At 42.3% G+C, this 25,869-nt stretch overlaps 7 protein-coding genes across 7 annotated transcripts in view; 1 reads left to right on the forward strand and 6 right to left on the reverse strand.

Moving 5' to 3' along the window:
- tyw1 (tRNA-yW synthesizing protein 1 homolog (S. cerevisiae)) overlaps positions 1–7,647 on the reverse strand; it is a 53,303-nt gene extending 45,656 nt beyond the window's left edge. The window contains exons 1-7 of the mRNA XM_070828992.1: positions 7,521–7,647; positions 7,141–7,268; positions 6,841–6,972; positions 5,407–5,508; positions 3,677–3,871; positions 3,153–3,431; positions 1,326–1,448 (exon numbers count right to left, since the gene is read on the reverse strand). Coding sequence (XP_070685093.1) covers positions 1,326–1,448; positions 3,153–3,431; positions 3,677–3,871; positions 5,407–5,508; positions 6,841–6,972; positions 7,141–7,268; positions 7,521–7,584 — 1,023 coding nt within the window. The 5' untranslated portion in view covers positions 7,585–7,647. The remainder of the gene's footprint in view (positions 1–1,325; positions 1,449–3,152; positions 3,432–3,676; positions 3,872–5,406; positions 5,509–6,840; positions 6,973–7,140; positions 7,269–7,520) is intronic.
- An 817-nt stretch (positions 7,648–8,464) lies between these two features.
- sbds (SBDS ribosome maturation factor) lies at positions 8,465–11,651 on the forward strand. Its single transcript, XM_070829278.1, has 5 exons — positions 8,465–8,650; positions 8,807–8,936; positions 9,032–9,232; positions 9,957–10,121; positions 11,137–11,651. The coding sequence occupies exons 1-5, from the start codon at positions 8,523–8,525 to the stop codon at positions 11,260–11,262; spliced, it is 750 nt and encodes a 249-aa protein (XP_070685379.1). The 5' UTR covers positions 8,465–8,522; the 3' UTR covers positions 11,263–11,651.
- Positions 11,652–12,421: 770 nt separating this feature from the next.
- On the reverse strand, positions 12,422–13,672 carry LOC139200465 (claudin-4-like). Its single transcript, XM_070829767.1, has one exon. The coding sequence runs from the start codon at positions 13,595–13,597 to the stop codon at positions 12,926–12,928; it is 672 nt and encodes a 223-aa protein (XP_070685868.1). The 5' UTR covers positions 13,598–13,672; the 3' UTR covers positions 12,422–12,925.
- Positions 13,673–14,683: 1,011 nt separating this feature from the next.
- cldnj (claudin j) lies at positions 14,684–15,319 on the reverse strand. The gene has a single exon (XM_070828696.1). The coding sequence runs from the start codon at positions 15,317–15,319 to the stop codon at positions 14,684–14,686; it is 636 nt and encodes a 211-aa protein (XP_070684797.1).
- A 1,711-nt stretch (positions 15,320–17,030) lies between these two features.
- Positions 17,031–17,776, reverse strand: LOC139199626 (claudin-4-like). The gene has a single exon (XM_070828695.1). It carries the CDS (start codon positions 17,774–17,776, stop codon positions 17,111–17,113), a length of 666 nt encoding a protein of 221 aa, XP_070684796.1. The 3' UTR covers positions 17,031–17,110.
- A 2,241-nt stretch (positions 17,777–20,017) lies between these two features.
- On the reverse strand, positions 20,018–21,201 carry LOC139199654 (claudin-4-like). Its single transcript, XM_070828740.1, has one exon. It carries the CDS (start codon positions 21,122–21,124, stop codon positions 20,492–20,494), a length of 633 nt encoding a protein of 210 aa, XP_070684841.1. The 5' UTR covers positions 21,125–21,201; the 3' UTR covers positions 20,018–20,491.
- A 594-nt stretch (positions 21,202–21,795) lies between these two features.
- cldnf (claudin f) lies at positions 21,796–23,192 on the reverse strand. The gene has a single exon (XM_070829215.1). The coding sequence runs from the start codon at positions 23,157–23,159 to the stop codon at positions 22,404–22,406; it is 756 nt and encodes a 251-aa protein (XP_070685316.1). The 5' UTR covers positions 23,160–23,192; the 3' UTR covers positions 21,796–22,403.
- Between the last annotated feature and the right edge of the window lie 2,677 nt (positions 23,193–25,869).

Raw genomic sequence — 25,869 nt, forward strand, 5'->3', positions numbered from 1 at the left:
CCTGACATCCAAGTGTGACGACACATCACAGCAAATACTTGTAATTATACTTTATATATATATATTTATATATATATACACACACACACACACACACACACACACACACACACACACACACACACACACTTACTTAAACTATATCTAGAATACAAGTTAGACTAAATGGCATTAGCATAATTAAATGAGCAGGTAAAATGAAGTTAATGTCCATATCTGAGTTTGGCCATCACAAAAACAAATGGGAATGTCCTCAGGGTAAATTATGACAATAGGAACCCACAGCACAGACCCATAAAAACTGAATGAAAATACCTCATGAAATGTTAAAAAAAACAAGTCTGGCTCCCTCCACTGCGGCAGATATGACTGAACAGCGCTGAGCTTCCTGAGCACCTTGAGTCATCAGCTGAAGTGTCAAACTTTCCCAGCTGAGATGCAAACAGCACAGTAATGTAAAGGCTTACAAAGAGGCATGTCCAAACCTCACAGAGCTTACACACAATATACTGTAATATTACTGTCACAGACATTTATGCTGCGGACACGCCTGGAAGAATATGTTGTAGAAGTCAAGTTCTTTGTCTGTGTGAGACACGGTACAACACCAACTTTGTCCTGAAGCATTATGTTGTGTTATGTTTTTTTTTTTATTGCTACATCGGTTTGCAGTTTGTGTTTTAATTGTTTGATTTGTGTTTGCAAAATGAAACTAGTGAGCAGCTAATTTCAGAAGTATTTCCTCTAATTACAAGAGGACTTCCCCACAATGACCTGCCACTCATAAGCTCAGGTACAATGAGTGCCTACATTTCTTTTCCTTCCATTTGTCTCTCTTCTTCTACAGATTATAAAGCAGACTGATAATGCCTCTTCCTTCTTGTTCCTCACAAGTCTGTGAAGTGGGCGTCCTCGCTCTTACGCAAGCCTCCGCTTCTCGCCTGCCGGGGTCTGGTGTCTATCAACCCATCTGCCACTTCTCCTTCAGTGACACCGCTTTCTCTCCTTAGCAAACACACTTTGACTGGAATATGGTGGTGGAAGCTTAATGCTGTGATAGTGCCTGCTTACAGACCTGTTGGATGACGACTGGAGCTCCAGTTTAGAAAGATTCAAAACAACATAACTGTCATATTAAAAGCAGGCAGCAAATACTGTTTAACTAATATTTACACATACTTTAACCGTTTCTGAGTACTTATTTTCATTTTTCATTTCATTGCAAGCAGTTTTGTAGCAGATCATTGGCTGACTAGGCCGGAGAGGAAAGCAGCTGCTTGTAGTGAACTAAAAAGTCGTGTCATTGTGCTGGTGGACAGACTGACCTTTGATTTCTTGGCACTGTTCATGATGTTGCCCAAGTCCTCCATGTCAACCACTGAACCAGATTTTTTCTCATCTTGCAGGCCAGACTCTTCTTCATCGCTGCTGGACTCCATCAGATCCTCCTGAAACCAGAAAGAAGAGAGCAAAACCACCAAAATGCTTAGTTACTAATTTCATTGTACCGCAATGACAATAAAGGCTATTCTATTCTATTCTATTCATAAATATGGTTAAAAATAGGCCGTTTTAAACAAAAGCAGGTCAAGGGCAGACGATCGGGTGGAGAAAGTAAATTATACTCCATCGTAAAGAGAATCCCATATGTTCCGACCCTTAAACAATTGAAAACTTGTCCGTGATTAAGTGAGGGAGCCCATATGGAACGTATTTATTGTAAATCGTTATCTCCTCTTGGGCTGTCGGACTGAATGAGAAAACCATATGCACGTTTATGGCGTTTCAGAGGATTTATCACAAGGCAGGCTCAGCGTCAGAGCTTCTGCCCAACATGTGCGGCGGCTCATAAAGTGCACGAGCGGTACAGTGTGCAGATAAATCATGATGATGGTCCCCTTGCCAAAGTTCTCAGCTACTCTTGGTTCCGGCTGAATGTCACCTCTGCTGAGCGCACCGAGTGTTACAGACAGAGGGGAAGAAGTCTCAGCTAGAGTTGGCTCCGAGGTGCCCGCTACCATGACAACTGGTCAGCTGGGTGTGCTGTGATGCATATGAAAGCAGTTAGTGTGTATGTGTGTGTGTGTGTGTGTGTGTGTGTGTGTGTGCACATGCACAGTATGTCCATGTTTGTGTTTGTTTTTGTGTGATTTAAGAGCTATTTTAATATTTTGACTTGATGGGCAGCATGAACAGTGATGACAAATTGTATGTAAGCTGTGTGGAACATTTATAACACCATTCTTAAAGCTATACATCAGTGCCACTAAATAAGAACCGAATAAAATCCTCATAAGCCACAAGACATTTTCCTAATTAGACAGCAGCTATATATTTTACTTAGTTTTTCCTTTTCTTATATTCACTGGTTGTCTTCACCTGCTTACTTGTCTCCTGGGTCAAGGGAGACAAGATGGAGCATATGTGTGACTAAACAGATATCTGCGAATAAATATCGGTTTTGTAGTATTGGCATTTGAGCCGGCTTTGGTTGCATGCAGGTAAAAAGTCTGTGTGGAGAGCATAAGAGGAACGCACTGGCCTGAAATGCAATCTCAGAAACCCATCGGCTATCATCTGATTTAGCTTTTAATTAGCTTTTCTTTTTCATTTATCTGCTTGGGATAAATGGTATATGGGTTAAACAATGACCAGAATGTGGAAGAGGAAGTCTTAGCCTGGATATCTGCTGGCTCAGACTGATGTAACAGTGCATTGGGCACAAGTGAGCTGGCAAATATCCGTTGCAGCATCTCTCAAAACAAGGCTATTGATTCAGTTTATGGTGCGTGCTGAATTAATTAAGCTATTAATTTTGTTCAAGGTCTGATGAACATGGTTGTGTGCTTCTCTGTGTGTGTTTTACTGCTACTGAGAAGCCACTCAAACTGGGTCATACAAATACAGTTGTGGATTTCACAAGTTAGAAAATCTTTTATCGTAGTGTCCCTGTTAAAGTAAAGAGTTTACTTTGAGTTCAACTGGATAAGCAATGCCCAGTTAATCAACTGAGATATGATGTGTGACAGGCAATGAAAAGTTGATCAATATTCCTGCTATTCCTGCTACACACACACACACACACACACACACAGGCTCAACAAATTAACACTGTTAACATATAGAAGAAAGTAAATCAAATCTGCCATTACCTCGGAGTGGTTACTCTGCAGAGCTACCTTCTCCTCCTCCTCCTGTCTGTCTTTCCTCTTGTTCTTACAGGAGCCTCCAGTTTTGCAGTTCCCACTGCAGCTCATCTTCTCACCCTTGGCGAGCGCCTGGAGGCGGTTCAGGAACTTGACCTTCCAGGCCAGGAAGTCTGCCTGGACGCTGCCATTACGGCTCTTCACCACATTACAGTCGCCCTCTCCCCTGGTCAAGATTCGCATGCCACTCAGCATCCAAAGCCACTTGTCCACGTTTTTACCCACCTGGTGAGACGAAAGACAAGTCACTAAATAGAGTTTCAACAAATGAAGTTTGGCTCTTTTGTAAAAGTTACTAAATGCTGAATGAGGTGACATTTCAGTGAGCTGCATCTTCAGACAACTTCCTACCACTGAGCTACAGCTGTCAACCCCACAGCTTTGGATATTCTTTCAATAAATGATTTTAAGACATAAAATTAAACAGTATTATAGTTGTGATCTAACTTGATATAGAAACCACTCATTACCGTATTGTAGTGGCCAACATAGACAGAGTTGCCCAGACCAAACACTGCATATCTGAGGCCTTTAAGGTAGGTCTTCCCATATCTGAAGTCAGTGGACGCCTCCTCCAACCACTTGCAGAACCACTCAGCGTTCTCTGTGGGCTGTCCATCGGTGTAGGTGGCCACGAGAAACACGCAGACTGACTTGTTGGTGCACTGAACAGATGAAAGGAAGACACGGAAATGATGAAGTGAGAGCATTTCATTAACATACATTCATTTGAAAACATAAGTTACTTGATCCAAGACATTTTCTTGAATACTTTGAACAACAGTATTAAGACGATTGTTAATTTGGATGTGAGTAACAACATTATGCAATAATTGATTTCTGACCTCCATGGAGCAGGATGGAGACACACAAAAATAGAAATTAAGAAATAACTACAATTATCTATTATTACCTGCATCTCCGGCTCCTGCTTTTGCAGAACATTACGATGTCACAATGAAGCTGATTTGATGTTTTGGTTATAAACTGCCATGTCTTCATCATTTTGTCCTATTGGACATGTGTTATTTTGTCATAATTAGCGTATGAACTCTGCCAGAAACATGCTTTGACCATCAAACTGTACTCAGTTCATCCTTGTGTCCAAGCAGATGTTTGTATGTCTCTGGCCACAGCTGTAGCCGGCGTGGTGGAATACAGAATCTGCACACCTACTGTAAGTCGTAGCCAAACAAAGACAAATCTTGCAAAGCACTAGAGCACCAAATTGCCCCAGAAAAAACGACTTGCCTCTATGTATTTTTTCTAAAGTAAGAACACATCACCTCTTTGGCCCAGCGTTAAGAAACTGGAATCTCCAGGAGTCTCTTGTTTCATGTCTAATAGTGTCCAAGCTGCCAAACAAATCGTGTCTTCTACGGTGATGGCTTGCCAGCGGGTCAGAGTGCAGAGGATCAGCTGCATCTGGGGAGCGACTGAAGCCTGCGGTCATTTCTCTTGTGCAGACTTTCCATCACTGAAAACTGTATCCCTGTCCTATTGAATAAATAGCCATTTACTCTCCTGCTGTGCACCAGCCAACCAATCTCCTATTCATCTCTCACGGCACTGCACGGCGCCTGTGCCCACAAAATAAAAAGGGAACGCTGATGAAAATAATCCATCTTTCTTCAGCTGAGCAGGATTTGTGCAACACATTTGTCCTCTGTGACAGCCGTTCAATCGCAATCAAATCAGTGAAAAATGAAGGAAATGCTGAGCTGGAACATTTAGAATTGAAGGCTTACTGAACTGTTTGTTGGCAAGGTTTCACTAAAAAACAGTAGTTCACTTTGGTTAATTCTGCTCTAATTAAGCTTTGCCTGTAAGCACCTGTCGCCACATCGTATGTGCTTGAAGTTACGTTTGAGAGATTTAACTGACACTCTAAAACAACATGGTTCTTCTCACAACAGAGCTGAAACAATTAAAGGAAGCATTGATTAGTCACATTATACAAAGTCAAAATTAAGGGTTACGTTGAGAGGAGCAGCTCTGAAGGCTGCAACAGTTTAGGCTTTTGTTCAAGGACACAGTCTCTCACACTGATATCCTGAAGTCGACGACTTGTATCCTTGTTATTACTATTATTACCATTATTATTAGTAGGAGTGGGAGTAGAGGTATTATCGTTATCGTTATCGTCCTTCTGTCCCCGACTGAAAAAAGAAAAGGGATCTTCTCTCTGGACCCGACTCACCTCATCAGCAAGCCGATCATCTGGGTCGTAGTCCTTCATGTCAATCACCTCTGCCGGTAAACCCAAAGCCTTCACCTCCTCCGACAGCTCTTTTGCGAAGCCCTGAACAGAAGAAGAGTCTCAGTTGATTATCAGACGTCTCAAAATGGAACATTTATTCTGTGTGAGCTGCTGTGAACTAATCACTCATGACTGGAGTTTCAGCTTTGGTGATGTGTAAAATATTTGCTTATTCATAGCTATGGTCTGTAAAGCTGAAATAAATTCTAGATTTGTGAAACTTAATGTGTTCAGACTCTGTTGACACTGTAGCAGAGATTAATTAAAATGTAAAGATATGACTGTATAGGGGGCAGCGTCACAGCAACATGGGTCTGGGTTCAAACCCGCTCGCCAGCAGGTTTGCGGTTTGAGCCTTGAACCTTTCTGTGTGGATGTACTCTATTGTCCATGTACACTACTCCCAAAAAGTCAGGGATATTCGGCTTTCAGGTGAAATTTCAGGATGAACCTAAAATGCATTCTAACCTTTCCAGGTGAACTTAATGTGACCTTCTCTAAACCTTTGAATGCACATGTCCAACTGTTCAGTGTCTCAGTACTTTCTGCACCAGTTGCTGTTCTCTAACAAGAAGCTTAACAGCAACATTCACAACAGGTTTGATCCATGAATCCACCAATACATTTCCTGCTTCAGTTAGAATTGGTATTTAAACAGTCCTCCTCATCCTGCTGTTCACATTCTGACATCATGAGACCAAGACGACACCTAACAGTTGATCAGCAGCACCTCAACACTGGAGGCTTCAAACAGGAAGTCCTCAGACGGAGGTGTTCACTGAGCTTAGAGGGTCACAGAGTGTCATCAGGAGGTTGGAACAGTGATACAGAGACTGGAAGAGTCACAGAAAGGAGAGGAGTGGACGTCCTTTGGCCACATCCCAATTTATTGAGGCACCGAAAATGTTTTGTTGTGGTATACCTACCACTGTTAGATTTTCTTTCAATAAATTGTTTAAGATGAATAAAATGACCATTGCATGCTTCTACTTAAATGCCCTACTTTCATGATATAATATCACTGTAGCATTCACTTTTTACATTTTCCATATATTTCACCTGAAAGTCGAATATCCCTAACTTTTTGTGAGCAGTGTATGTGTTGGGCCTGTGATTGTCTGGCCACCTGTCCAGGATGTACCCTGCCTCTCGCCCAAAGTCAGCTGGGATTGTCTCCAGCCCCCCTCTGCGACACTTCAGGATAAACAGTACAGACAATGGATGGATGGATGTTTTGTCTACTTCTGTTTACAAAAAGCAGCGGGGAAGAATATCATGCTGGATTTTAAGAGCATATTGCAGCATCATGGTATCTTTCTGTTCATATTATGGGGCCGTGAGGATGTTTAAGCTTTCAGTAAACTGTATTTCTACCTTTGCTGTTCCAGTTTGTGAGCCATAGAGGATTTTAACTCCGGACACGTGAACTACAGCATCTCTGTCAGAGGAGTCATCCTTCTTCACGGCTTTGTAGACCAGCAAACCCACTTCTTTGGAGAAGCTTTTCTACAAGCATGCAGAGGAAGACAATCAGTGCAAAGACAAATACACGACAGGTGCATGTGGAGCTTTGTCTCATCTGCAAGGACAAACATCTCAAACGTGCAAAAACAGAAAACCAGCAGCCTCTGCAAACACAGTTTTGCAAGAATCAGCACTTTAATGACAGTTCACCTTCGTCAGTAACATCTTAAATGAGAACCAGATCCCAAAGACAAGAGCAGCAGCTGAGTACAGGTACAGCCTGTTGTGCCATAGCGACATGAAGTAGCTCTCACTCGGACTGTGGGCATCCTGAGAGGCTGGAGGGAGACAAGACATCAAACTCAGTCCTCTGGTATCAGCACATGAATAATAAATAGCTGAGTTTGTTAATGTCATATTGCAAATCCTATAGGAGCAACAAGGCAGCAGGATTAAAACCAAACCTGAAGTCACCTGCAGCAAATAAAGGGCGGATTAGCAGAACATGCTAGCTAACAATGTTAAATGCCTTAGCCAAAACATGACGCCAAACTAGCTTCCTGTTCCGTTAAAGTGTTCAATAATCTCACCTTTAGGGGTCGAGGCTGACACAGAACTCACGAAAAGCAAAACAAAAGCAAAGACACCCAGCATCGCTGCAAATGGTACATTTAAACACACAGTCCTCTGCAGGTAGTACTGTGTGCAACCATGTTGTTTGGCCGATGGGCATGCTGGGAAGTGGAGTTCTTCGTGTTGTTGACGTCACGCGACTTTCAGAGCCGATGTATCGAGGCGAAAATAGATCGATACCCCACAAAAAAAACAAATTCTTCTCTCAGCTCTGCTAATGCAATCACTCCTGAAGTCACGGCGCGTTTTTACGCCACTGCGTAGTTTTATTTTGAATGTGTTCACCGGAAGTGTTGCTAATATAATATGTCTGCCTTGACCGCCATCTCTGTCCATTAAATGTTGTTTTGAAAATGTTCACTAAAATATTTAGTGTGATAATTTGTGATCCTTAATTCTTTGTAGAGTCAGCGGCTGCCGATGAAGTTGTATTAAGAGTAATGGATGTTTAACTGCAACGTACCGGTTAACATTTCCGGTTAACTATCAAAATAAAATTGCCAAACCGACATACTGTTTAGTCATGACTATAAATATGTCAACTCAAACATAAACTCTACCAAGTGGTAAGGCAGCCAAACTAGTGTAGTCAATCTTTTTGTGAACATTTAAAATCGTAAAAATATAATGTGTAACTATGCAGTGTGACCTTTGGAATGCACTGTACACAATTATTTCTGAAACATTAAATATGTTTTAAGTAAAATAAGATTTATTTTATATATATATTCTGAAATAAATAATATGTAACATATTTTATAAATTATATGGATTTTAAAAAGCACCATAATTCAGTAAATTATTCAATTTAAACAGAAGCGGAACTGTTGTTTCAGGTCGACGTTTCTTAGGGGACACTCCTGACGAACGCACTCGGAGCGCACCAACGACGCAGTAATCTGACAGTAGATTTTTCTGAGCAACAGCAGCAGCAGCGGCTCGTCTTCTTAACCTGAAACATGTCTATATTCACGCCAACAAATCAAATACGGCTGACAAACGTGGCGGTGGTGAGGATGAAGAAAGGAGGGAAGCGCTTTGAAATCGCCTGCTACAAGAACAAAGTTATGAGCTGGAGATCAGGAGCGTGAGTGATGTTGTAATGTCGACACCCACAAAGTTTACTGAACTCCGTCCTGTTTATTATCTGTTGGGCTTTTCAAAATGTCCAATTAAAGCCGCTCAGTTTGAAAAGCAGCAAACACCAAACAGCTGAAGGGCCAAACTGTGTGTTTTCCTGCAGGGAGAAGGACCTGGATGAGGTCCTGCAGACGCACTCTGTTTTCGTGAATGTGTCCAAAGGGCAGGTGGCCAAGAAGGATGACTTGACCAAATCTTTTGGGACCGAGGATCAGACAGAAATCTGTAAACAGGTGAGAGGTAGTTTCCCCCCCCCTCTCTCTCTCTCTCACTGTTTATCAGCTGTTTCCTTCCTAATTTCTCGTTTAATCCCTTCTCTCCTGGACAGATCCTGATCAAAGGAGAGCTGCAGGTGTCCGACAAAGAAAGGCAGAGCCAGCTGGAGACGATGTACAGGGACATAGCGACGATTGTGGCAGAGAAGTGTGTCAACCCCGAGACCAAGAGGCCGTATACAGTCAACCTGATCGAGCGGGCCATGAAGGACATCCACTACTCTGTGAAGACGGGCAAGAGCACCAAGCAGCAGGTGAGGAGTAATAATGTAACACTGCCACACGACCGCCAGACTCCATCATGTATAAGTTCAGTGCTCCTCCTCCTTCATTTCCTCCTCCCCCCTCTTTGTGTGGTTCCCCTGTGAGAGGAGCTGGAGCAGCAGAAGTTTGTCATAATAAACAGAGCAGCGTCTCTCCTATCCTCCTCCTATCCAACACAATGCGATTTATTATTATTTATTAGTCCATGTGTGGACATCTGCTCGAGTTTGACACGTCTACTGATATGTTTGGAAGCGATTAGTGTATTGTTTTCCACTTTAAACGCCACTGGTTTGATTGCCACGTGTACATTTTCAATCTGTTGGAGAACTGCAAAGAATAAATACACACTTAACAGCAATTTCCTGCAGCCAGTGTTCAAACATTCAACAAAATAAATCGCTCATCTTACCCGCAGTTTGATGTTTCTTGTCAGATATCGGCTGTAGCACATCCATTTGATTTGTGATGCTCAAACCATAAGAATTACACACACGATGAAAGGAATGAGTTTGTGTGATTTGAAGATAAGGCATTCACAAGGATGGTTAATGTTGATTACATCAGATTTTGACTTTAAATTCTTCATGCAGGAGAAATCAAGCTGTGAGAGTTTGATGTTCTTTCCTTCACTTTATTCCGGCCGTCGCCGCGGGGAATGGTGATCCCGTCTTTGTGCGATCGCGACAGTCTGATGTGTCCCGTTGTTCCCAGGCTCTGGAGGTGATCCGGCAGCTGAAGGAGACCATGGAGATCCAGAGAGCTCACATGAGGCTGCGACTGGTGCTGCCCGCCAAGGAGGCCAAGAGGCTGAAGGAGAAGCTGAAGCCGCTCCTGCAGGTCGTGGAGAGTGAAGACTTCGATGAGGAGCTGGAAATGGTGAGAAGCGTTAAGGTTTTAAGGTGTTTTTAGCTTCTTTTTATCTGCAGGCACTGAATACATTTTCAAGACTAGAGATCTCTGAGAATCAGCTGAATCCTCCTAAACTTAAAGCTCATACTTTCTCTTCCTTCAGTTTTGTAACATTTCCCTTATTTCTGTATTAAATAATTAAGAAAATGTTCTGACTACCTCCTAAAGTCCATCATAGCCGCGTTTCTATTGCCAAGAAATGTACAGAACAAGGTTGGAGTGACGGAAGTAAAGTTATTCAGCAGGTTATTTGTAGTCCAGTTGATGAAAGAGTGGGAAGGTTTTTTTTTTTTGGTTTTTTTTTAAAAACAGCCCTGGCGTCCTGAAGCTGCGTGCACTCTGCACACTTGATACTAATGACGACTGACGCCAGGCCACAGAGGGCACAGGGAGCAGCCACATAGTCTGACAGAATACTTATAACAGGAAGGAATTTAACTTGTCCTATTAATATTTGGCTCATAGAGGAAGTAACTTTATTTATATTCCACCTTCTGACAGCAGAGACGTCTCAAAGCACTTCAGAGTAAATATGCTAATCATCAGTCAGTGTTTATAACCAAACAGAGAAATGACACAAGGCCATTCTAAACAAGTGGGTCTTTGGCTGCTTTTTAAAAGAGTCCACAGACCTTAAATCAAAGGAAGAGCGTCTAAAGGGCTGTTTCCTGTAGTTTCAAGCCTTATGGAGGTCAAGAGCCTAATGACCTAAGGACCACTCGCAAAACAACCTGGGGACGTTGTGCTGAGGCAGGTGAAGACAAAAATTAACATTTCCGTGTCCGCTTGAGACACAATGGGCCTGAGCTTTGTGTTGTTTCTCAGCTGGAAAAAAACAAGAACGAATGTGACAGGTGACTTATTGGTCCAGAGTGACACCCAGAGTTTAGCCGTGTCACCAGGTTCAGATGAGACACGTCTTTGTGTATGGAGCGATGCCTTTATTTCCCGTCTGTGCCTCCTTCCTCCTCCTCACCCTCAGGTGTGCCTGGTGGACCCCGGCTGCTTCAGGGAGATCGATGAGCTGATCCGCTGTGAGACTAAAGGCCGAGGTTCCCTGGAGGTTCTCAGTCTGAAGGATGTGGAGGAGGGAGATGAGAAACTATAGTCGCCCGAGCCGTCAGGACTCTGCACCTTCTCCTCACTAACAGGCTTCACCGCTCTCACAAACCCACCTAAGAGACTGTATTCATGAGCAGATTCATTCTAATTTGCCGTCATTCCTGTTTCCCAGCCGCTCTGTGTTTAAAGGATTCATTTGACTATTATATTATTTGCCAGATTTGCATGCTGGGTGAAGTTTTGACTGCGTGCCTGAGCATTAATACATGTAGACCATTAACAGAACTTCTGGCTGAGCTCGTTTCTGCCTTCCATCTGACTTTGTGTGCCATGAGGTCATGCATCCTACTTTTATGGTTAATTTCTTTAACCTAATAATTTATATTTTGTCATAATGAATGAGTTTGCTGTGTAGCAAATAAATATTTAACAAAATATTTTCTTTTTTTGTGTATACAAAGTGATTTCCCCACTATATCAGATCAGTAAAGGCTTATCTTATACACACAGTTAACAGAAACGTAACATTTCCATCTCATCTGTACCCCTTATTGATAGAATATAGAATTATACAGATATTAACTTGAATATTGTTCGATGATTTATATTCACAATGTTCAGAAAAAGCTAGAATACAGTGTTTGTAAATATTGCCAAACATTACTTTTATTACAAATGAAATATGGAATTCACCCCCACCCCCTCAGCTATGTTTTTAAATCATTTTAAAAAAAGTTTTGTGCTATTAAACCAACAAAACAAGGCCCAGGGTGTAAAAATGCAGAACTAAAAGAAATGTCTTTGAAAGTTTTGACAGGAGCTCAGAGTGTAGAATAATATCCAAATCAGAAATGTGAGAAATGTAGCTCCTCTGAGTTATAAAAGAAAACAGGAGAAACTGATATTTTCCCATCAGGTTTCATCTTTGATGTCCACTGTGAAGTTGGACAAGTTAGTGTACTCCTTATTCTGAAATGTGTATCATGCTGTCTGGTGTTCAGCTGCAAATAGAAGTCTGAAAAGTTTAGTTTCACCTCTGATCAGTTTACAATCTGCTGTGACTAGTTTGTAAGTGTATCAACACACACAAGACATCCGCTGCTTCCTTTCCATAACGCCTCAAGAGTTAAAACCACGATGATACTCGATTAAAACTCAAAGAACCTTTGAACACAGACACGTCTGAATCATTTGCCATGCTTTATTCCACAGTGTCCTTTTGTGCAGAAGAATTCATCTCAGATGTAAACAGCTTTTGTCACTCTCAACAAAACAAATAAGGAAATGTATCACTCTACTGTAGGGCGATGTAGATGTTTGTACAGTAATTAATTTTTAAGACCAATATTACCGTGTTCACATTTAAGGCTGTTATGTCCTGATGCCAATGATTTAGTATCAATTATTGCATCAAGTAAGGCAAACACAGTATTGTTTTACAGTGATGTTCAAACGGGGAAATGAGCATTTAATATAAAACATTACTCTACATTATATACAGTACAGTGTGTTAGCTTCAATAGAAATGAATGAAACACAGCAATTAAGATGTAAATTCAAAGTCCCACCCATATCCCTATCAGTTAAACTAGTCACATGACACATCACTTTAGCCAGTGCATCGTTACTCCACATGTGCAGCCAGAGGTTTTCCTCTGCTGTGAACACTTTTAATCGCTCACACAGTTAAACGTTACGTCCCAGTCCCCTCAGTTTGGCCCTGATCTGCGCTCAAACTGGCTGTTTGTGAACGCGGTCCTATTGATCCTGCTCAGTGGGTGACTGGCCTCCTCGCCTATGTTTGGGTTCCTGCTCTCTTCAGGCTGCGGCTGCCTCCCATTAGTGGGGCATCTGGTGGTGAGAAACAGCCCCCCTGCCAGCATCAGACCAAAGGAGATCCATCCGAGGTACAGCGCAGGTCCCCAGTCTCTCCTCAGCAGCACAGCACCCTCCAGTGGCTGACTGGTGTGGTGGCACGTCCAGGCTGTGGGAACCAGCAGCAGGATCCCAGACAAAACAAAGAGAGTACCAGAAACCACTTTGATCTGGCCGCGCAAAGGGAACCACACAGCCCCCACTGCTCCTATCACCGCAGCAAAAGCCCCGGCTCCGATGGCTGCCATGATGAGGGCTCTCCATGTCCGAAAACTTCCAGAAAGAGACATGAGAGACTGGTAGAAGGAGCAGTGGAGACTCCCATCGTGGGCCAAGTCCCAGTGATCCCATTCCAGCCACACACCGTCCCAGTAGGCAGGAAGGGTAGCCGTGTTGTTGTGCAGTGTGCCACTCACCTTCCAGAGGGCCAGGCAGCGAGTCAGAATGGCACAAAGCCACCCTGTGAAGGCGAGACCGAGGGCAGCAAGCTCCAGCTGCCACTCCATGACTCCGGCCTGCCTGCTCCTCCTCTCCACCGCAGGCCTGACTGCCTAACCAGAAACAGCTGGCAGCAGAGCAGGGTGGGGTGTTTTTTTAACGTGTGTGTGCATGTGTGAGGCAGAGACTATCTTTGTGTGTGTGTGTGTGTGTGTGTGTGTGTGTGTGTTTTGCATGTGTGTTCAAAAAGGGGAAACCGGTTCTTTGGAATTCATGGCCGAAGAAAGCACAGCATAGCCGCAGCTGGGTGGAGGAGGGAAATCCCTCTGTTTGCTCTGCTATGGTTTCAAAACAATCCCTTTCTCCCAGTTTCTGTGGAGAGGAGGAAAACAAAGGTTCCCCTGTGCTCCAATTTTTCAGCCACTGTGTCATCTTTCTGAGAGAACTTCATTTAAAGAGCCACGAGTCCCTTACTGACATTTGGACCTGTGTTGTAACAGTAGCAGTGTGGCTGCAGAGTGATGGAGCTACTGGGTGCAGAACAACAATGACACCTAATGCAAACATTATTCCAATGTACAACTCTTCTCTCTGCAGAATACTGATTCGACTGGCACGTGTTCACTCCACTGTGTTTATTTCCAAGTCTAAGATGCAAATCACAAGCACACAAGCTTTTAGCATGGCAAATGTTCTCTGATTATAATTTCACCGAAAATGGTAACTAAAACATGATTAATGACGATATTCTACTGGATAAAAATGCATGCACATTCAGCTACAGGGGTACAAATCCATTCTCAATTCTTTGGTAGCAAAGTCACAAGACCAGGGAAATCCACATCACGATTCATTTTGACATATTTCTATTTCAAAAGCTGAGATATCGGTTAATTGTAGCTGTTTCAGACATACAGTGAAGCCTGTTTCCACTATATAGAGATCTAATAATTCAACTGCACGTCTCCTGACACTCACAAAGAGTAAAGTAACCTTAAAGTAACCTAATTGATAATGGTCAAATCTACCTTAAGGGTCCTTTCATATACTTAAGTGTTATTTTTTACATTTGGCCAACTGCATTATATCACCCAGTCCAATACATTTATCCTAAAGTGGTAACTTTAACACATGGACTGATCTGTGTTCTCAATTCACACATAGTTCTTGATGGCGTAGCTGCTGTGTGTGGGTGTCCTGGCCCGTGTGTACCCACTGGAGGGGAACCTGGCCCTCTGTGGTGGGCAGTTTGTGCACAGAATGGCTCCCCCACAGAACAGCAGCCCACATGTCACAAAGCCTACATATATGGCTGCTCCGAGCTCCCTCTTCAGTGCCTCAGGGACGCGTGGGTTGTGGAAGTCACTGATGATGGAGTTTGCAGTCCAGGAAACAGCAACTATGGCAGTGAGGGCTGCCAGGCAGAAGGTGGCCCCAGAGCTCAGCACTAAACGAGCCTTGATCCTCGGGTGGCTCAGGCAGTTGGTGCAGCGAGCTCCCAGGAGGAAGATGAGGAATCCCAAACATCCCAGCACCAGGCTGATGCAGATGAGGCCGCGGGCCGCCTGGAGGTCAGGTGACAGGTCCAGCAGGGCATCATAAAGCTTACACTGCAGCTGACCTGTGTACTCGCTGACGCAGGTCATCCACAGACCCTCCCAGAACACCTGCATGACCACCAGATGGGTGCCAATGAATGCTGTCACCTTCCACATGGGCAGAGCGCAGATCAGGATGGTCCCAGCGACGCCTATCATGGACAGGCTGATCCCCAGCTCCTGCAGGGCCATGGGACACTGTGCAGACACCCTGGGAAACACAGAGGGTGGAGAGGAACAAAAACATTTTAGTGTTTATTCAGAATATACAGATGTAATCTCCCTTTTATCACATCCTGATATGTTGCTAGTGGAATAAAGTGAGTGATCTCAGTGTTATGTTTCATTCTTTATTACAAAACTGAAATGTGCTCCTCTGAATCAGGTCAACGTGATGTTCATGAAAGGCTTTCATTTCAATCTATTAGGTCAACTAAAGAAAAACAAGTAGTGACGGACAGACAGACAGACAGACAGAAGATACAAAGTGCAGATGACGGCTGTGTTCACAGTTATCAGATGTGATAACGGGAACTGTAGTGATGTTTTTTTTCCGTACAGCTGAAGTTGTTTCCTGTAACAGATGTCGCAGAGATTTTCCAGCCATGGAGGCAAAGGGCCACTAGGCAGCACTGTGTCACAAAAGACAAACACAACGAAAAGGTGCATTTTCTCTTTCAATTACACATTGTAATTTTAAAAAGACAAAAGAAATCACAAAAAAAAAGTGCCATCTTCTGTTTCAACAATTTGTTGTTGACATGAAATTACAAAGTTTGGTGTCATTTTCAGACTTTCACAGATCAAATACAAATAGTATTTGTGCTTTTTGAGGGTCGTATCCCAGTGTTTTTTGAATAGTCAGCCTTAAATCAACCTTTTCAACAGAATGTTCATAAGGTTGCATGTCATTTTCCAGGGATATATCACTCTTTGGGGTTTTTACAGATGTTTCAGATTTAAAAAATGCCTGAGGAAAGAAAAAAAACATCCTTTTTTAATGGCTTCATTTGTGTTTTTTGTGTGTTCAGTGTCTTTAAATAATGAGTCTCATAAATGCACTTGCACTGTATATTTTATGTGATTACAGTGACTTGTTCAAGGAAATTTAACTTTTTTCATTCTTTCACTAACACCTGGGAGGTCTCGTCTTTATTCTCACGTTGTTCTCAGATTACAGAAAGTTGCTGTGGGGAGAAATGTGAAAGGAAACCGCTGAGAAAGCAGGAATACTAAAAGCTCTTCAGACACTTCCTGTCCCATCCGAGTAGCGTGACTCTCCCCCCTGTCTGATCTGCAGCCTGATAACACGAGAAAACACTGCACTCCCCTCAGGTCGATGGGGACAAAAAACAATTTGAACTTTTGTGACATATTTAAAATGAAACTGCTTCTGATTACTTAAATCTATTTCCTCTTCCAGTATCTGTGCAGCAAACCTTGACAGTGATGGATGAAACTTTTAAAAGAAAGTCACACTTTATTGAACACAGGATTTTAAGTCCCTGAGTCACCACGTTTGTTCCCTGGATAGTGATCTCTGGTAAGTACCTGACAAACAGGTTCTCTCTGTGTTTGGTTTGAATAACCACGGGTGCATTTTTGAAATATACATAAACAAGAAGCACGAGAGGAAGAAAAGCTCACAGTAGGGGGTCATTTATTGGGAAAAACTATAGACAAATATCAAAGAACAAAAAGATGCACAGTGCAATTATAAAGTTTAACTGAAACCAGCCACATGTAAAACACAGTTTCTATCATTTAAACTAACCCCATACACATGTTCATCATCGAGAGTAACAATAACAGCATTCAAAGAGCATCTTCATACATCCAAAGTGTGATTCTCATATAAGAACAAAGTGCATATTCCCTTCATTGTGGGCTGCTTGTGTGTATGTCCTTTTTCTTGACTGTTTAAACTCGAAGCCTCCTTTACTTCTTGACAACAGCAGTCCTCTCTCTGTCCCTGTAGAAATCTCAGATATACGTCTTTGTCGGTGTGAAAGACTTGACTGAATCCACTTTGCTGTTTCCTCCAGACTTGTGTATGAGGTACTTCACAGAGGGGGTGTCATCCTCTTTGGGGGGACAGTTTGCACACAGAAGCCCTCCTCCTAAGACCAGCAGCGTCCCGGCCCCCCAGCCGATGTAAAGAGAGGCCCCAAGCTCTCTTTTCTGGGAGTCTACTATCAGAGGGTTGTAGAAGTTCCTTATGATGATGCTGGCAGTCCAGGAAACAGGGATAAAGCAGAGGAGTCCGCTGATGATCAGCACCACACCTGCGGCCACTGACGCCCTCGCCTTGGCCCTCTCTTCTGGAATAAAGTTGGTGCACTTTCCACCAGCGAAAGCTATGAGGAGCCCCACGATGCCTGTGACGATCGAAACAACCACCAGGGCCCGTGCCGCCTGGAGGTCCGTGCCCAGAGCCAGCATGGAGTCATACACCTTACACTGCATCTGGCCTGTACTCTGGACCACGCAGCTCATCCAGATGCCCTCCCATATGGTCTGGGATGTCACTATGCTGTTGCCAATGAAGGCAGTGACCCGCCACGTGGGAGCGCCGCAGACAACGATCACCCCGATCCACCCAATAAGGGCCAGGGCGCAGCCGACCATCTGCATCCCCTTGGAAGTCATCGTCCTCTCTCCCTGAGTGTCTCTGAGAGAATATCAGGAGCTGATCGGGTGTTTATGTGGTGCATCTGCCTCCAGAATGAAGAAGGACGTGTGAAAGCCTAGCTATTAAGGACACATTAGAGGCCCTGCCAAAGAATACCAGCCATGCAGGATTCTTTGTGCGCTGGGACAATAAAAAGGTTGGGGTTTCAATCCCTCTTCTGGATGGAGATTTGGATTGTGTTACACAAGTTTTTGTTGGTACCAACAACGTGTGACAGAAATGCACCAACTTGATAATAGTCGGTTTGAATGCAGAGTGGAGTGTTTGAGAGACAGCACATAGAGCACAACGAAGGGAAGGCCACAAGTCTGCAAACAGTGACAATTAAAAGAATCCATCCTGCCATTCACTGCACAGACAAACAGTGATTTATCTCTTTATGTACATACGAGTGTCTGCATGTGCTCACTTCACTGCTGGTTGTGAATGAAACAAACCGGACGCACTCTGAGAGGCAACCCGAACTCACTGAAATGCTATCAGGGACAAAATGGAAAGAAAAGGGAAATGCGTGGCTTTTTAGAAATTCAAAGTACCCACAGATGTTGGTGTATCGTGGGATTATTTAACAAAAATCAATATGCGTTACCACCTCCTGCCATGTTTTAATCATCACCAGGTAAAAACGGTTGTATCTGCTGACATTTGGGGCTTCGGCCTGTTTGTCATATTTCAAAACACCTTTAGGTAGGTGATGAAGATGTGTTTGAAATTTTGCTTTTAATTAAGCGTAGTTGTAATTAGTTGTAATTGTAGTTTTAGTTTCAGATTATATCTGATTAGATTATAAACATAATTGTAACCATTAATATGCATAAAGGTATTACAGACCAAGCAACATGATGAGGTATAACAAATATAAAAAGATATTTCATATCACTGAAAGGATGATTTTAACGTTTCATCTACTGAAACCCATTTTTCGATCATTACATAATGTGAAATGACCATAATGCATTTGTTCCATTGTCGTCTTTGACAACAGTGAGTTTGCCACTCAATCATTAATCCATAACAAGTTCAGGTAGATTTTCTCTGTGATGACAGAGGGCATCATCAGGAATGTGAAACTAGGCAGACCAGGGTGTGTACACACCACAGAAACACCCTGTAATGCTTTGCTGACATCATGTTTGTGAAATGTCTTCAGAACACAATAGAAATACAGGAGTCATTTTCTGGATGCAATTCAGTGTTTGATATTTACAAATAAATCCTCAAAATGAGCTAATATTGTTTGTCAATGCCCTTTAATTGAGGGACGATCCTCAAACCTCATGGTCATTGTTGAATAATGGCGCCAATGTGTATCTATTATCTGCCCACACAACAGAAACATCTTTATTTAGTATTTACTGACTGCACTGTGGATTCATCTTAACACAGAGGAGGACGTGTCCCCGTCTACAGTAACGTCTATGGGAGAAATAATGATAATCCTAATTTCACTGTACTGCAATGACAATAAAGGCTATTCTATAATACATCCCTGAAAATGTTTATTAGCAGCTGGTCACTAGCTAATTGGATTGTCTGAGGAGTGTTCAAAATGTTCCAGTATGTTACTTTTAGATTTATTTAGTCTTTTCTTCATTCAAATATAAATAAATGCTGGTGTGGGTATGGCTCTTAACACATGCTGAAACTAACAGACTGTATCTGTGAAAAGGTTTGAACTGGCACTCAACACTGGGAAACTGGTTCAACTAGTTTAACAGCTCTGTGCAAAAAGTCAAGCAACCTGCTGGATGTTTTTGAAGAGAATTAGTTTCTGCTTGATCATTTTCTAGTTTGTGACCTCTTTTAGTGGAAACCATGACAGCTTTATTTGCCGCAGGTAGTGTTGCATGATAATCTGGATCATCACTGCATTCCTCAACCCTCCTCACATGGTCAACTTGGAGGATTTGTTTTTGCTACACGTTGTCTTTAAATGTGCTTGACATGTATGTCCTTAAAGACAATGTTTTGTTATATATATTTATATATATAGTGTCTCATACCCTTAAACTCCTAATTAATGCACACTTTGAATTATTTGATTCAACTGATGCATTTATGTCTGTCTTTAAATTGGACTGTCGGCTTCAACACAGCAAAAACAAGAACAGCACAAAATGTAGGTGAACTAAAAGAAATACTTTGACAAAAGTATATACTTTGAATATAATTTATTTATAAGTTTTTAAATCAGTGATTTCTGTTAACAAAAGTAATCTTTTCATAATGCTATTGAACAAAGATATTTGTCTAACATTCAATACAATAATAATCTATAAAACATATTCACAAGTATTGTAGTTGCTTAGTATTGTAGTAGTCTTTGGTTGACCATTAATATTCTTCTAGCACAGCTTAGATTTACCAGACATTCAGTGGAAAATTAGATATGATACAAGCTTTATATAGAACAGCTCTCACTCAGTCCTTCATGCTGTTGGGAGATTTTCTTTCCAGCACTGTTGTTTCACACCACATCTTTATTTTGTGTTTCTCAAGAAACACTCTCTCTTGCCTCCACTAAAGAAACCTGAATTTCTCAGAAATTAACTCTTACTGTGTATCATCCCATGGAGACACAGCTTGTGGTGCTATTGGAAACTCACGACAAATGAGAGTTACTCAAGAAAAGTAAAATAATGTGGAGTCTTTTTCTCAGGAGAGTGGACTCCTCAGACGTAGGCTCGGCTGCTGACCGCAGACCTGGCTCCGGAGTACTTGACTGGATACTCTGGGCTCTCTTTGGGTGGGCAGGAGCTGCAGAGGAGGCCACCACCGAGCAGTAGAAGTGCGGCAGTGCCCCAGCCGATGTACAGTGCGGCCCCCAGCTCTCTCCGCTGGGCACTGGTCAAGAGGGGGTTGTAGAAATCCCTGATGATGGTGTTGGCAGACCAGCAGACGGGGATGAGGATGAGAACACCGGCACAAATGAAGATGATTCCAGAAGCGATGGCCACCTTGGCTTTGGAAGTTGGGTCCTCCACAAAGTTGGTGCACTTGCCTCCCGCAATGCCCAGGATGATCCCGAAGGCAGCAACGATGATGGCGACGACCACAAGAGCTCTGGCAGCCTGAAGGTCCTGGGGTAGAGCCAGCAGAGAGTCGTAGATCTTGCACTGCATCTGACCAGTGCTCTGCGTCACACAGTTCATCCACAAGCCTTCCCAGATGACCTGAGCCGTCACAATGTTGGCTCCAATGAAGGCCGTGACCTTCCACATGGGCAGGGCGCAAACAATGATGGTTCCCAGGAAACCGATGACGGCCAGGACAAAGCCCAGCATCTGCCGTCCCATCGACACCATGATGAGGTCTAGTTTGAGTCACTTGGAACTGAACAGGAGCAAAACGGATGAAGGTTTTCGGGAGCAGGTCAGCTCAGTTTGGGGTTTCAGGTTGAATAAAGACTGTGGCACATTTACGTTGGTTATAAGGTTGTCTGTGCTGGAGGTGGAGTCAGAACGTCCTTCCCTTTCACCTGAAACTAGTGCGCTAAGTGACTGACCGGCCCAACCAGATTCTTCACATTATTCATATGTAGACAGAGAGCACTTTCGATAAGATGAACATCAGCTTTATACGACTCTATGTAAATGAGGCCCGTAACAAAGCACGTCATTCAAACAATGCTCTGCCGTTGGCCAACCTTTGATTGGACATGTTACAGGAAGATCAGGTCCGGTCACTGGTTTCAGGTTTAAAGAAAAACCCCAACATGGATGGTATCGCCGGAAGTCAGGCCGAAGGAGCCTCCATGTATGGCTCCATTTTACCTCTGTTTAATCATCATACTATGACTATTCCAAGAATTTATTTGTTTGTTTTTTTTAATCAGAATGATAATACTTGTATCGATCAACGCACTTGATTGACTTGTGATCACTACAAAGACCACTTTTGTGCATTTTGTCTTTATTTTCACAAGCTTTATTATGCTCCTTTGTGTGTTTCAAAGACTTTAGACTTATGGATCACACTTAACAAATACTTTTAAAAAATATATTTATATATACATGACTCTCACCCATTCACAGACACCCAGAAAGGCTCTAACCATGACATATTGTTACCCATAAAATAGTAACAATATGTTTTGATATTGACACCACAAATAGATAAGTGGATATAAAACAAATGCTTTATTGAAGTTCTTTACAATAATCTCAAAACTAAAATGGCATTTACAGAAACACATCACGAATCACTATTTACAAAATCTGCTCCGTATGATGAGGAAATAAATATATCAACACTGATTTCCTCATGAAAACCATTGAAACTTTCATTGCCATGCTGATGCAAGACTTCATAGACTTCACTAGAAGGATTTCTACTTAAGAGCACAAAATCAACCCAAAAGAGTAAACATTATTATGAAAGATTCATCATAATCAAAGGTCACAGCGATTGTTTGAGTGAATTAATGTTAAATTCCAACAACACATTGGAATACATACCATCGTCTAGAAACACACTGTATTTTGATTAAACTTGGCATAACAAGTTCTAACAAGTTCACAACAAGTTCTTGAAGCCATCACGGCAGAAATCACAGTCTTTGTCCTTTTTCTGTCCTTTCAGTTGTTAGAGGTACTGTCCAGCAGGGTATGTAGCTGGTGCTGCATACGGTTTGCCGGGTGCATATGTTCCAGAAGCAGTGTATGGTCGGCTGGACGGTGGAACATACACAGGGCTATACGTTGGCGGGTTTGCCCCCGGGGGTGCGTAAGGGTAGATCGGAGCCTGGGGGTAGCCTGGGTATCCATACACCGGTTTTTGAGGAGGACAGGACGTGGTTAGGATGATCCCACCGATCAGAAGAATGGCAGCTGAGGCCCAGCCAATGTAGATGGAGGCTCCGATTTCCCTTCTTTGTGTGTTGATGGTCAGGGGATTCTCGAAGTCTGTGATGGTGATGGCTGCAGACCAGCAGACGGGGATCAGGACCAGGATGGCGGAGACGATGATGAGACAGCCGCCTATGATCACCACCTTGGCCTTTGATGAATCTTTGTCCAGGCAGCTGGTGCACTTGGCTCCAATGAAGCTGATAATGAAGCCGATGAAGCCGAAGACGAGGGAGATGATGACCAGCGCGCGGGCGGCTTGCAGATCCCTTGACAGCCTCATAACAGACTCATTCAGCCTGCACTGCATCTGCCCGGTGCTCTGCATCACGCAGTTCATCCACAGGCCGTCCCACACTATCTGGCCTGTAACAATGTTGGCTCCAATGAAGGAGGTCACCCTCCACATGGGGATCCCACAGGTCACCGCCACCCCAACAAGGCCTATGAAGGTGATGGTCTGACCTGCCACTTCCTTGCCAATCCTCCCCATGGTGAAGAGGTTTTGTCTGCGGCAGGAGCGAGAAGCGTTTCAGCCCACAGGTCTGGCTCTCCTTCGAATGACACAGCTCTCTCACTTGTTGTTTGTCAGAGAATGTACAGGAGGAGGGCTGTCCTGCCGTCAGGTGAGTTCTTCTAGACAAACAAGATTCCTCCTACTAGAGCTGGAGGAGTGACACCGGTTTTTAAACAATGCCTTACTTCTGTTCTGTTGAAAACACACTTTCATATGCAGATTTTCCCGCAGTAAAGATGAGATTATTGGCTCGAGTAACAACCACTTAGCGACTTCAAAGGTCCCGCAACCAGCTCAGACTGTGAAAGACGGCAAATCAAATTCAGTCTTGTTTTTGTTTTCACACACAAACTCGCTAATTTAAAATGAGAGCAGTGGCAGGGCATCTTAACGTGACGCTGAACCACGACACACAACTGATAAGAAAGCACAATAAAAAGCTGGCTTATGTTATTTTATTTTAGACAGAACACCAAAAGAAACTATAAAAGTCTCTGACAGTTGCACAGAAACTTTTTTTAGATTTTACACTATTGTGGATATTCTGAGCTTTTCTTTATTCCTTCTGTAAAGTGTTTTTAGAAAAAAAACTTTGTCAGCAGTTGGTTTGATCAAAGGAAACTAACTTGTTGCTTTACTGACAGTTCAATATGCAACCATAGCATCAATAGTATCTATGATACAATCACAGCAGAGGTTTTTGAGGCAGAGATAAAAAAGAAATAGATAACACAATGCACACATAATGAATTAGTGTTTCCTGTTGCACAGACTCCACCAGTTGATTGTATCCCTAATGCTGAATATACGCTTTCTGGCAGTCTGACCTCAACAGGAGCCATGTCAGGACACAAGATGTAGGCAAGTTAAGACAGATGATCAGCCCCGAGCCGAGGAAGAGAGATTATCTGTTTCAGCATTGATACCAAGCAACTCGATGAAGTGATGAGACACAGGAAGCCAGTCATTAAAAAAACACACTTCATGGGTAGTGACAGTGTTGGGTAAGCAAACAGTTGACACTCACACACTGTTTCACATGGATGCGTACGGTGAGTATATATGAGTGTGACGTAAACACATGTGTACTATATATATATATATATATATATATATATGTAGGCCTCTCATATCACATCACATATATGTATCTATGTGCAAGTAAAGTTTTAAGTTTTGTTCCAAGCAGCTTCTCATAGGAGACTGTGGGAGCTGAAAGTGACCAATCAAAAGAGCAGAGACATCAGCCGTCAGCCTATTCCACCACTGTGGAACTGTCTCAAAGGTCAACTGGAGGAGCGATCAGGTTGTTGAGCTCCAGATAAGGTCGAACCTGCACTCGTAAATTGTTTTTTTCTTTTGTGAATGATCACAAATGACTTCAAACTTGTTTTTTAAAGGAGGGGATTGATCCTCTATCATTTATTCAGTGGAAACTACACCACCGCAGTAAACTCCTTGAATATCATGGTTGTATGATGCCCACTGAATTGCTGCATAATCACCCTTCAGCTTACCATGTGATATTTTACCATGTACCATATGCTTTGAGTTCATCAGAAGAAAGTAGACGGTAATCATCCAGTGAATGTATTATTTATTTACAGTAACAGAACAATACAAGAAACAAAGACATATAAATGTGGAATTTACAGGATGTGTGAAAATGAAAAAAAGTGCAGAATTATTGTTATTAAGATAGTAATCAATGCAAAACTTGTTTAAGCAGAAGTTATACATAAAGACAGCTGTATTTTTATTTGTTACAATATTACCATGTGAAAATAACAATGATTAATTAGAATCATGATACAAATCTTAGTTATTCATCAATCAGGCAGAATTCAGCATCGATTCAATGGTTTAAAAGCCTCATTCATTTTTACAGTTTAGACTGAGACATGAACTTGAGCCAGGTTCCTGTTTTTTTTCACATTTTTTTCCCACAGACATTTTGACTCATCTAAGTTGGAAGAGCACAGTGGTAAGACTGATGATGGCAGTGAGCCAGCCTACAATGTGAACTGTCTGCTGTGAGAAAGGTCACTTTGACAAATATACTACACTTTTATTTGTATTTTGTACGGCAACCTTAATAAATAAATAAAATGCATTATTATTATTATTATTATTATTATTATTATTATATACTAACCATGATCAGAAGCTATGAATACATGTTATATTTACATAGGCAGTGAATAATTGTTTAAGTTTGAAGGTGAGACACTGAAGGCAAAACATTGTTTTTTCACACCCTGGTCAATTTTGAGGATTTGCTTCCATAACAAGTCTTCTTTCAGACAAGTGGAAAGAAAACCTCCCAAATACACATTTTGGTGTTTATGTTACTAGACTTTCTCCTAAATTCATATAATTAAAGGCCCTTTTCTCAAAATGAAAAGTGAAACCTTTTCACAGTGGACTTTGTTCATATATCATTCAAAGCCTGATTTATAATATAGCATTATAATATCTGACAATATAATATTACATGTAACATTTTCTGATTAATGCAGTGATAAAAATATATCAAACATCCCCTCTGTAAAAACCTTTGACTCCAATATGTCACATAAAGCAAGAATTTTGACCCTGACTTCTGGCTTCAGATTTCTGTTGTGAAAGTGTGTGCAAATGAGTGCGTTATTACTTAGATCATTCCTCATTTGAATATTTGAATATT

The sequence above is a fragment of the Pempheris klunzingeri genome, chromosome 4, assembly GCF_042242105.1.
Source record: "Pempheris klunzingeri isolate RE-2024b chromosome 4, fPemKlu1.hap1, whole genome shotgun sequence".
Classification (NCBI taxonomy): Eukaryota; Metazoa; Chordata; class Actinopteri; order Acropomatiformes; family Pempheridae; genus Pempheris; species Pempheris klunzingeri.

Coding starts and splice junctions, on each gene's coding strand:
- cldnf (XM_070829215.1), bottom strand. CDS start 23,159: ATGGGGAGGATTGGCAAGGAAGTGGCAGGTCAGACCATCACCTTCATA.
- LOC139200465 (XM_070829767.1), bottom strand. CDS start 13,597: ATGGAGTGGCAGCTGGAGCTTGCTGCCCTCGGTCTCGCCTTCACAGGG.
- LOC139199626 (XM_070828695.1), bottom strand. CDS start 17,776: ATGACTTCCAAGGGGATGCAGATGGTCGGCTGCGCCCTGGCCCTTATT.
- sbds (XM_070829278.1), top strand. CDS start 8,523: ATGTCTATATTCACGCCAACAAATCAAATACGGCTGACAAACGTGGCG. Junction 8,937..9,031: donor AGACAGAAATCTGTAAACAG/GTGAGAGGTAGT, acceptor TCTCCTGGACAG/ATCCTGATCAAAGGAGAGCT. Junction 10,122..11,136: donor TCGATGAGGAGCTGGAAATG/GTGAGAAGCGTT, acceptor CCTCACCCTCAG/GTGTGCCTGGTGGACCCCGG.
- LOC139199654 (XM_070828740.1), bottom strand. CDS start 21,124: ATGGTGTCGATGGGACGGCAGATGCTGGGCTTTGTCCTGGCCGTCATC.
- cldnj (XM_070828696.1), bottom strand. CDS start 15,319: ATGGCCCTGCAGGAGCTGGGGATCAGCCTGTCCATGATAGGCGTCGCT.